This window comes from Nannobrachium achirus (assembly GCF_963921795.1).
Source record: "Nannobrachium achirus genome assembly, chromosome: 13".
In the NCBI taxonomy this organism is placed as follows: Eukaryota; Metazoa; Chordata; class Actinopteri; order Myctophiformes; family Myctophidae; genus Nannobrachium; species Nannobrachium achirus.
The window spans coordinates 54077700-54090199 of record NC_137833.1 but is presented as its reverse complement, the minus strand read 5'-3'; the positions used below and the strand labels follow the sequence as shown (position 1 = coordinate 54090199).

The following is a 12500-nucleotide window of genomic DNA, read 5'->3' as shown; positions in this document are numbered from 1 at the left end:
CCAGATGATTAACTTAAAGTGCAACGCTGTTTTCTCACCCAACAGTAAACAAACCAACATGAGGATAAATGCACATTCCTAAAGTGACAATTTGGGGACTTTTTAATACCTCTAAAATGACAAATTGTCAAATATTAGAGGCAGAAATTGTGAAAATAGCGTTATACAAAATGTAATGCCTCAACTCTTAGTGCTTGTCAGGGTGGGGGGGGAGTCCTCAATTAAATATGATTAATTTGGGGGTTGCGGCCTGAAAAGGTTGGAACTGAATGGAAGGACTGAACGCTACAATAGCGACCTTAAATTAAGCAACATTACGGCAACGGCAGATGACAACGGTAACCGGAGCTCTTTCTCTCTCACACCGTCACACGTGCAGAATAATCAAGTGTCTCTAACTATAACTACTGTCAATCTGGACGTGTCATTATAGGTGAGTATTTTCAAAATTTTCAGGTCAGAGTGGTTAATTTCACTGGACGTGGATAAAACTAGACTAAAACGAAAACTTTTCAGACGACTAAAATACGACTAAAACTAAATACATTTTTACTCAAAAGACTGACTAAAACTACACGAAATTTGCTGTCAAAATGAAGACTGGTACTTCCGACTGGTGCAGACTGGTGTGTTTGGTGTCAAGGTGCGCGCCCCTGCGGTACGCTACGGCGACACTGAGGTACGCGACGGCGTACCTTGCTTGATCTCCTCGGCCGTCCTGTCGATGAGCACGTACAGCGACCACACCACGCAGGTGATGGCGATGACGTGGAACGTCACCGAACACACGATCTTCCTCCTCTCACTGGCCGTCATCTGTAGCTTCTCCCACTGTGAGGGGGAGAGAGAGAGAGAAGAGTGGTGGAAAAACGTAAGTAAAAGTATCAATGCTGCAATGTTATACTCTGTTCAAGGTTCAAGGTTGTACTTTATTGTTACATCTTTTGTACAGGTACATAAGATTACTCTTATGTACCTTATTTCTGTAACTTATTTTTGTTCGGCTTCCTTTCAGACAATGCAGTGGTATATATAAAATAACAACAGAACAACAAAAAACAACACATCTAAAGCTAAAATAATGAGTAATAATAAGTAATAATGACTTAGGAAAGAAAGAGAGTGCAAAAGAGCAAAGAGAATGAAAAAAGCATCCTCAGCTGTGCATAAAGTTTGGTATATTGTATACACTAAAGGCATTGTTGTCCCGTAGTAGTAGCCACTGTACTTTAACTTTTTGTAAACAACTTCACAGTGTGATCTATGTGCAACAGGTTGGTATGATTTTAAAACGTCGCAGTATACAATATATATTTATGTACAGTAGGTGCAGTTCAGCTTCAAAGGCCCCTTCATGGGGCCACGTCTTCCACACTAGCCTACATCTATTGGCGAATAGTGAAAAAGCGCAAACCGGAAGTTTCCAGAATGCTTTGGAGTCTATGAGGTGCAGTAGATTAGAGTTTATCATGATTGATTATGTATGACGTTATAGAGTAGATCATGTATTCATTGATTATATTAATATCTAGGTCTGTACAGTATGATGATACTAATACTTGATAGTTAGGAGTCGAGAGGCCTTCAGAAGGCCTCAGTAACTATTGTTTTGATAAAGCCTATCTTGTTATGGTACAGCTTGTTCCAGAGGCCTTGAAGCCACAGTATAACTCTAGTGTTTGACCATTCTTCTGGGCAGAACTCTTTTACCACTGTCCAGAGTGTTAATTGTACTTCTGTCCATGATATCATGTTATATAAACTTGACCACACCACCACCTAATATAATTGTCTTGTCTCCTCATTTTCTCATGATTATTGATTGATCTGAATTCCACCACAGTGGGAAAAGTGACATTTCGAGTGACATGAATTGGCAGAATGCTCTCTAATACAATGCTCTGGACGAATCCACAGAGCACCAGGTAAATTGTCCTCACAATGTAAATTTTGTTCAAATTCTTCCTATACTTGTGGGGACTTTTTGGCCCTCACCCGAGTATAGTTAATACAAGCACAAACAAACAGTCGCCACCATCACAGATTAAGTTGGAAGTCTACCGGTGGTGAAAGCCAGCTGGCTTTGTTGGCTGCTTTCAGGAACAGTTTAACACGAGCACTGCAGCTAAATATTTGATGCTGGGAGCGCACAGTGGCTCTGATCCTTGGCCAGCGCTATGCACTGGAGTGTGTGTGTGTGTATGCGCGCCTGCTTGCGTGCTTGCGTGCGTGTGGCCAGGGGCGTCACAAGGGGGGGAAAAGTGGGATTGAGTTACCAGGGCCCAAGGCGGAGGGGCCTTAATTATTTTATACTTTAGCTATTGAAAAACAGCAGATTTACAAGCTCACAGTGCAGCACTCGGTGCCGCGCCGTGAGCTTGTAGATCTGCTATTTTTGAAATGTCGTGAAAATGGGTGCAAATCTTTGAATATATGTATTTTTTAAGCAAACATTTGTAACTCAATTTTTGCTTCTGGGGGGTCCCTAGTATTTTGAGACGGGGGTCCGTGGCCAAATACATATCATTTTGGGGGTCCTTCACATGAAAAGGTTTGAGCACCACTGACATAGAAAAACCTTTGGATTTGAAATATTCAAAGACAAATGCTGCTATTTTTCAATAGTTAAAGCACAAAATAATGCGTAATAATGAACATTCATGGAGGGCCCGCAGTGAATCCTTGTACCCAGGGCCCAGAATTTGGTGCGACTCCCCTGTGCGCGGCTGTGCGCATGCACACACACACACACACACACACACACACACACACACACACACACACACACACACACACACACACACACACACACACACACACACACACACACACACACACACACACACACACACACACACACACACACACACACACACACACACACACACAGCCATTCACCCAGAAGAGAACATCGAAACCACACTCACTTAGTTTTGACCCAATAAGACCCGAAGCCGATTAAAAAAAATCTCTCCTAAATCTTAACTGTTTTCTGAAGAAGAAGGAAAAAATAATATTAATAATAAAACGCATGTTGCTACAGTACATCACAAGCTTTTTCATTTCAAGGACCCACAAAATTAGCTGGCTCTCTCCACCTCAGAAATGTTTTTGTTTCAGGGACCAAGCAAAGATTTGAGTTAAAAATGTTCACGTAAAAACATGTTAACAACATGCAAGTCTTGTATGGGGGTCCCTGGCACAAAGAAATGTTCAGATGAGAGTCCATGGTCAACATATTAATCTGGGGGTATTTGCCATGGAAATGTTCAAGAACCTCTGGTTCAATCAACAGGAGGCAACCCCAACTAAAGCAACAACACTTTAGAAACAAGCCACAAAAAACGCAACCTGCCACCATCAATAATTACAAGCGACTTGACAGAAAAAGAAGTCCAGCTTTGCTTAACGTCATTGTCGCATGGAAACCTTGTATGACCAAAACCTTCCTTTTTTTATATTATTTAAGAAACGATTTAAAGTAGTGAAAATAGTAGATCTGCAGGCACACAACGCTTGTAGATCGGCTAATTTCACTACGTTTGTGCAACACTCTTGTATGACGAAGTAGGGCTTTCATTTACGAAAGAACATACTATTTTGAAACTTGGAGATACAAGGTTTCTGCCCGACAGAAGATACACTACACCTCCAAGATACCCATGTACCTGACAAACTACTTCCTAAAGGTCAAGGATGTCCATGGTCACAACACCAGAGGCAGCTCCACTAATCATGTCCAACGTAGATTTAACACTAAACAAGGCTCTAACTCCTGCTATACTGTACCATCAACATGTGGAACGCTCTTCCACAAGCCTTAAAGGAGTGCAAATCCCTAGCCTCCTTCAAAACTGGTATGAAAAGTCACCTTCAGGCAGCTGCTACTCGAGACTTGTAAATAGACTAAACCCCCATGCTTCCACCCCCCCCCCCCCCCCCCCCCCCCGCTTTTTTCTGCTTTTGTAACTGATGTTATCCTTTGTCTGCTTTTGTAATTGATGTTATCCTATATTTAAAGTACTATATTCTATCCGTCTGTCTTTCAATGTTATATGAGATATATGAAGTGGTTCCTGTGTAAATAAGCCGTAAGGCTTTCTAGGAACTCCTTTTAGTTGAACATGTACCAGTGATTTGTGCTGTCATGAAACTGTACTTTTTTCTATTGCAAAACTGCTAATAAACTCTTCAATCAAACAATCAATCAATCAATCAATCAATCAATCAATCAATCAGTGACGTTTGAGGCCAACGGTATGTTGTCACTCTTTTAGGCCATGTGTGTGGCTAACAGCGTCTGGAGGAATGTTAATGAGGGAGTCCATGCGGTGAGCTCCACACACAGATCGATAAGGCTCTCTGATCAGGGGCCAGAACATTCACAATGAAGGCCACGCAGCGTCCGGATTCAAGCCTCTGAGAACCACTTCAAAGCTCGGAGGCAGAACAATGGCCTGCTGGCAATGCTGTCCATCCGTGGTGGGCCGGCCGGCACAGGTCCTCAACTCGCCAAACAGTACGTGCATGAAAGCAGTGGTGTAAAGTAACTGAGTGCGTTGTAACTCCAATATTTCCAATACTTTAAATTTACTTTCTCCCTGCGTTGAGCATATTACTGTATGTATTTTTAATACATTTTTTCTTGTAAATGCAACGAATGTTATTTTTGTTACGGTTGCTATGTCTGTGAATTGAGTGCCAAGGACTACTGACCGTAAAAAGGCCTTATTCGGGATGTTCCTGTTGGGCAGGATGTTCTAACTGTACCCCCTAAATGTGACTATTGTACATGTAATGTTGTTCATTGTGACTAATGAAATATTCAATCAAAAACCTGTCTATTCCATTACATCTCAGAGGCAAATATTGTACTTACGCCACTGCATTCATTTAAAAACTTTACTTATTAGTTACTTTGTAGATTGATTATAAAACCTAGATTAACCACTTCAGGCCTATATAGTCTACATTTTGTCCATTTGAAGATAGCTGATCTACAAGCTCTTGTAGATCTACAGTACTAGAGTTTTCAAAAGTTTTTTATACAAAAACTTCATTCTGCATAAAGAGCACTTTCTAGAATAGAATAGAACTTTATTGTCACATCACATGAATTACACGAAAAAACAGTGGGTGAAAAACATTGCAGTGCAGCTTAAAACAACAGCTTATTGATACTTTAAAAATAAATAATAAAATATTGGAGTACCTTTTCCACCACTGCATGAAAGGGTGTACTAAAGCATTGCACGCCAGTGCTGCATTAATAATTGCATGCTACACCACGGCGTCCGCCCCAAAGATCTTTTCAGGAGCACACGCACGCACGCGCATCGATCAAAAACAACATTTAAGTTCACACCAGGGACGTGCAGAGAATGTTAGAGGGGCAGGGGTTGAAATGCCTAAAAGGGCCCTTTAGTGGAAATATCGAAAATAGCAGACCTCCAAGCTCACAACGCGTCGCACTGCGACGTGTTGTGAGCTTGGAGGTCGGCTATTTTCGGTACTTGATACCACACTAAACTAAGTGAATACTGAGAGTTTGGACAAGGCAGTTCTCTTGAATTTGCGTTTCTTTCACCATAGTAAAAGCTGCATTCATGGTCTGGAGAGGGCACTTTTTTACAGAGGGATAAAAGGGCAGGGGATCAAGCCCCCTTTGATGTCTATGTGTGCACGTGCCTGGATCACACCTCGACAAAAGCTGCCGACTGCAGTGTGTCTCACCCGTGTGAATTAACATAGGAGCGAGCCTGGATGCATGTCAATGGTCCATTGTGTGACCTGCTAAGTACTGCAGTGTAGGTGTTAAACAATGTGCGCGTGACGTCATTAAAAGATTGTACTACTATAATTGTGAAGACACAATTGTGAATACACAGAAAAGTCTTAGTGTGGCAATATAATGAATGCCAATCAAACCTTCTTTTATTTATTTTTTTACAATAATAAGTTGTCCTGTCCTGTAATTGTGTGCCACTGTTGCACAGCAAAAATCGCAGTGCAACACGTTCGATATGAATCATTCGGTGCAACGCATTGTGAGCTTGTAGATCTGCTATTTTCAAATGGCCAAAATGTATACAGGCTTGAAGTGTTTAATGTATGTTTTGTGATAATAATCAGTCTATATGAAACTTATATGACTGCTTTACATTTTTCTTTTTTGCAGATGTTTCTCACAAGACACAAACAACTTATGGTTTAATGTACTGTATGCCCTGAATCTCAAATAAACAAAACTGTGAAAAATAGAAAAAGAAAAAAATCAGTCTACAAAGTAACTAAAGAAGTTGGACTGAGTTACTAGGGCCCTAGGTGGAGGGGCCTTAATTATTTTATACTTTAGCTATTGAAAAATAGCAGATATACAAGCTCACAGAACGGCACCCGGTGCCACGCTGCGAGCTTGTAGATCTGCTATTTTTGAAAAGTCGTGAAAATGTGCGCAAATCTTTGAATATTTTATATGTATTTTTTAAGCGAACATTTCTAACTAAAATTTTGCTTCTAGGGGGTCCCTGGAAATATTTTGAGATGGGGGTCCGTGGCCAAAATACATATCATCTTGGGGGTCCTTCACATGAAAAGGTTTGAGCACCACTGACATAGAAACATAGATTTAAAAAAAAAGAAAATCACACTCGTGTGAACTGAGCGGTGGAGGCTGTGTGTGTGTGTGTGTGTGTGTGTGTGTGTGTGTGTGTGTGTGTGTGTGCGTGCGTGCGTGCGTGCGTGCGTGCGTGTGTGTGTGTGAATGTGAGTCTGAACAACAGCGCCCCTCCCTTAACATGTGTGGTCAGAAAAGGTTACTGCAGGCTACAGACACGGACGCAGACAGACATACATACCCACACACACCGCCACGTATAGGAGCGTTGTGACCACCGCTCAAAAAAAAACGTAGAAGGATTTGAAATATTCAAAGATTTTCAAGATCTTTCAAAAAAAGCAGATCTACAAGCTCGCAGCGTGGCACTCGGTGCTGCGCTGTGAGCTTGTATCTGCTATTTTTTAATAGTTAAAGTACCCATGGCCCAGGATTTGGTGCGACACGCCTGCCGCCTGCACCACTGAGACACGCACACGAACACACACACACACACACGAACACACACACACACACACATAGGCGATTCTAGCCTCTTCCAGCGGGGGGTGCACGACCTCTATTGCCTCGCGCGCCTCATGCACGCGCGCGCAGAAAAAAAAATTTGCGGATATTAGCGGTTTTGTAATGTTGTTTTAGCGGATTTCTGCAGTTAATTTTGTACCCAAATGTAACACAATATAAACAAAAAAAGTGTAAAACAGGTGCTTCTTTTTCTAGACACCATGAGCATGTCTAGTATAGGATTTATTTACTTATTTTGCAGACAGAGGCAGCAAAGCCAAACATCAAGTTAATCATCATTCATCAAGCAATCAAGCAGTCATTTACAGTGTCAAATAAGCATTTCACAAAAACAAATAGTAGACACATCCTTATTACACAATGAACTGCAGCCTCCGGGTTTTGACACTTGCAAACCTTTCAATTATTTTCTGCACTTTAATTTCGTGTATTTTCTCAATCTGTAAAATGCCTATATCTGACACTCTTTTATCAGTCATGGTTGTCCGTAAATACGTTTTTAGTTGTCTCAAAGTAGAGAAACTGCGCTCAGCTGAAGCACTCGTAACTGGTATGGTGAGGTACAGTGTGTAGACGTGTTTTAATGTACCAAATGAATCAGAATTATGCATTCCCTTCTCTTGAAAAAAAGCAAGTTTCTTTTCAAACAGTGTCGTGTCCTCCATTTCTTTTTTTTTGCGCACATTCTCTTCCCTGTACATGGAAGTCATTACAGAGATTTCAGCTTTCAGAACATCTGCATCAAGAGTGTATGTTTGACATACGTCTGTCACACTTTTTTCTGAAGGGCTATCTGAGGTTACAACATCAGCAAGACACTGGAGGATATGAAAATCGTTTTCAGAAAAGCGCCCCTCAAGCTGTTGTATGAGTGTGTCCAGTGTTCTATACAGAATATCACATCGGTAATAATCCGCTGCTGTGTTCGGTTCTACACGGCGGCAGAACCATTTTGGGCTTAATATAATAGGGTTTATAAAAGCATGATCTGACTGTCTTAGTCTTACCTTGGGCTGGTCAGGAGGAAATGGTTCAGTCACGCACAGTGAGACAAGAGTCCTGGCTGATAGAGCCTGAGGTCTGTGTTTTGTAGAGGAAAGTCAGGTACAAAATGATCCTCTCCATGTGATGTTTCAGGGCAAGCAGCTATATTATAATATCTACCGGTAGTCACGTCCATAGTAGTGAAGAGCTCGAACTCCATGCTTTATTTTTAACAGATGTTGTTTTCAATTTCAATACTGGCGCGTGGATATGACATCACATCAGGAGGGGAGGGGGGGGCTGCCTGGAGCTGCCAGCCTCTATCACTACCACTAGGGGGTGTTGTTGTATTCGGTCTGAGTGGATGTAAAGTTACATTACAAAAAAAAAAAAAATCAAAATGGCCGCCTGGCGGCCAGGGGTTGCACGTGCACTAGTGATGCGCGGGCCGACCCGGTGCCCCCACCCGCCCGCCAACCCGCCCGCGTGCGGGTGGGTGGGTCAAGGTTTGAGACTCAATATTGGCGGGCGGCGGGCGGGCGGGTTATCACCACTCTCATGTGCAAAAAATAAATAAGAATAATCACCTGTTCTTATTTGCCTTTTATTCTTAATAAGAGTAGTCCTATAAGAATAAGAATATAATGTTTGAATACGAGCATGAGCGAGCGAGCATGTTTTAAAATGCGCCAGAGAGGAGCGAGGTTTCTCCTCCGCTCCTTGGTGCGAGGACCGTCCCAATTCCGCTCCTGTTGGGCCCGCGAACCGCATTTTGCCAACATTTGACACAACGTGAGCACAGCAGAAGAATGCACAAACAATTCAGCAGGATTTCACTTACCGTATGTCTGTCATCCACACAAGTCAGTTTATAGCTAAATACTTTGTGTCGGGTAAGTTATAGACTATAACCAGCCAGTCAACGGATACGATTTGAAACACAACTTTCGCAAGTGAGACGGATTTTTTGACTGAATGAACCAACCACGCTCGCCTCGAGAATTAAAAAAAGTATAAAAGCTATTTGAGATGTTTATAGATTAGAATCTTTACACACCTGCTCCCAAATAATTAATTATATAATTCCAGTTCACTGCGCATATATTATGTAGGTCATTTCAATTAAGCTCTCGCACTCAATTGTGTCAGCGCTCGTCTGAAAAGAGTCGAGCAGCTCCCGCCTCCCTTAGTTTAAACTAGGTTATAAAATGACATAGGCCTATAGGCTATATAGAATAGATTTTCAGCCAAGAAGTGAATGAAAACGTAGGCCAGTGCTTTCTTATTGTCCATGCTGGATTATTATTTCTTCAAATTGACTGCATCCATCCTGGATCACACAATAAGAGGTAACATCCAGGTCTTTATTATCCATCATGCTTTCAAATCAAACAAAGTAATCACTCATAGGCCTATGTGTGATGTGTGAGACCAAGTTTAACATCTTAAACATCACATGCTGCGCATCCAAAGTCAGCCGCCTCTCCTCCTCTTTCTCTCCTCCTCCTGTGTGTCTCCGCTCTCATATAGGCTACTAAATTGAACAGCCTTTCGGACTTTAAGTCACTCGGACTTTAAGGCCATCGGAAAATCACCATGCGCCCACCTCGAGTCGCTCCCATGATCCCATCTCTCCAATCTGGTGAATCAATAACCAACAGAATGTAATATTGTCCGTCTTTTGCTGTCTGCGCTGTATAAATATGATTGACATAAAACCTGAAACGCCATTCTTCCCCGACGATGCCCCAGAGAGAATGAACGTCTTTGAATGAATGTCTTTTAGGCTAAACCCCAATTTGAACAACACGTTTGTTTATTTAGCCCATGACAATATTGTGCTACTGTAAACCTTTCTGTAAAGCGGCGTTGGGTACTTAGAAGAGCCGTATACAGATGAGCTATTCTGGAGATGATATACCATCTTTTTTTTAAATGCGGGTTGCGGGGCGGGCGGATTCGTTGATTTGTATATTGTTCTGCGGGGCGGGCGCGGGCGGGTTACGTTTCGTGCGGGCTGTGGGTCGTGCGGGTTATGAAAAAAACCTGACCCGCGCATCACTAACGTGCACCCTAGGACACCCCTCAAAATCGCCTATGCACACACACACACACACACACAGAGGGAGGGAGGGTGTCTAACCTTGCGCAGCGGCTTGAGCTTGGTCTCCATGATGAACTCGTACTTGCAGAGCTCACAGCATCGGGTGTCGGAGCTCTTGATCCACTGCTGCAGGCAGGACTGGTGCACATAGCGCAGGGAGCCTGTGCAGTGGCACGGGGTGATGAGAGGGCTCTCCTCGTCCCCCTCACAGTGGCAGATCCTACACACACACACGCGCACACACACACACACACACACACACACACACACACACACACACACACACACACACACACACACACACACACACACACACACACACACACACACACACACACACACACACACACACACACACGCACAGTTTGTGTTACTTTCAGTGATTTTCAGTAAGAGAAACAATTGCTGCCAAGTCTATGAAAAACAAGCCCAAAAGAAGTGACTACAGGCTATTTGAACATGTTCTAACTGCACTAATCTGCTACAGATGGGGGTTAGGAGACAAATATACATATTGATTTCCATGGCATGAAAATATTTGAGAACCGCTGGTTTCAATAATTAAAAGATTTGGATGCAACTACCAATGTTTGTTTGCAAGCGACTTTGCGTAAAAACAAACCCAACGTCGCTTATAATGAGTGGACATGGAAACACTGACGGCAATTTTGCAAATGCCATTTTTAACCCAAAATCCAAGGTGCAGCGCACAAAAAATAGCCAATCAGATTCTGTTCCACGCCGACATCGGCACACGACTATATATACAGTATATCAGGCATCGCTCCAACCCTAACCCCTGGCCTAAACCTTGCCTCTAAATGCATGATCCTGACCCTAACACCTAAACCTTACCTCTAAATGCTTGATCTAACTCTAACCTGAGTCTTTTCATAATTGTCATAAAAGTCAATCTTTTTCTACTCTTATTGGTGGGGAAATGATGTGAATAATATGTTTAAAGCAAACCCCTACGGGAGTATAGCACAGATATAGCCATCAGCATAGAGATAGCAACAGACAAAACAGCGCCGCTAGCACCGTGCTAACTCGGAGCTTCAGCCTTGGCTGAAATGTATGGAACGATTATGTCTATATCGCCACAGATAATGTTTTCAAAATGTATCAACGCTACGGCGTGTAGGAAGATGAGCTTTTGCAGACGTAACCAATTCCTCACCCGAGCGCGCGGCGGCGCACAATAAACTCTAGCGGGATGTTCAAGACGGGCGCGTGGTGATTTTCCGATGTCCTTAAAGTCCGACAGACTTAATGTCCGAAAGGCTGTTCAATTTAGTAGCCTATGAGAGCGGAGAGCCGGAGACACTCACAGAGGGGGAGAGAAAGAGGAGGAGAGGCGGCTGACTGAGGATGCGACGCTTGCATGCATGTGATGTTTAAGATGTTAAACTTGGTCACACTCACACATAGGTTTGAGTGATTACTTTGTTTGATGTGAAAGTATGATGGATAAAGACCTGGATGTTACCTCTTACTTGTGCGATCCATTGGATCCAGTCAATTTGAAGAAATAATAATCCAGCGTTTACTTGAGGTGAGGACAATAACAAAGCACAGGCCTACGTTTTCATTCACAACTTCTTGGTTGAAGATCCATTCTATAGCCTATTATGTCATTTTATAGCCTAGTTTAAACTAGGGAGCTGCTCGACTCTTTTCATACCAGCGCTGACTGGAGTGAGAGCTTAATTGAAATGACCTGTCACCTACATAATATGCGCAGTGAACTGGAATGATATAATTAATTATTTGGAAGCAGGTGTGTAAAGATTCTAATCTATAAACATCTCAAATAGCTTTTATACTTTTTTTAGCCATATATTTATATGTGCTCAGATTTGGCTATTTATTTGCTGGCTTTTAGGCTAATTAATTAATTATTTTAATCATGCCAGGCGGGGGGGCGGACCTCTCTCTCTCTCTGGGTCATCGGATTCGGATCTCCGTGCCATCGGACTTTCAGGCCTTCGGAATATCGAGATTTTGCCGTTCAAGACAAATGAATATGTTACGAGCAGAACATTCAATTAGCTGCGTGTCACCTCCGACGATCGGCGGCAGAGGCCAGGGACGTGCAGAGAATATTAGAGAGGCAGGGGATGAGATTTCTAATTGGTAAAAATATTGAAAATAGCAGAGGTCGGCTATTTTCAGTACTTGTTACCAGACTAAACTATTATCAAGTCAATACTGGAGATGTGTTTCTACACAGAGAGGGCAATTCTTTCAACATAAGATGCTGCGCATTCA

At 42.5% G+C, this 12500-nt stretch overlaps 1 protein-coding gene across 1 annotated transcript in view; it reads right to left on the bottom strand.

Moving 5' to 3' along the window:
• Positions 1–12500, bottom strand: part of marchf8 (membrane-associated ring finger (C3HC4) 8) — a gene marked incomplete at its 3' end in the record, with an annotated part of 218951 nt that overhangs the window by 5663 nt on the left and 200788 nt on the right. The window contains exons 5-6 of the mRNA XM_080740262.1: positions 10269–10449; positions 696–831 (exon numbers count right to left, since the gene is read on the bottom strand). Of these exons, the coding sequence (XP_080596388.1) occupies positions 696–831; positions 10269–10449 (317 nt within the window). The remainder of the gene's footprint in view (positions 1–695; positions 832–10268; positions 10450–12500) is intronic.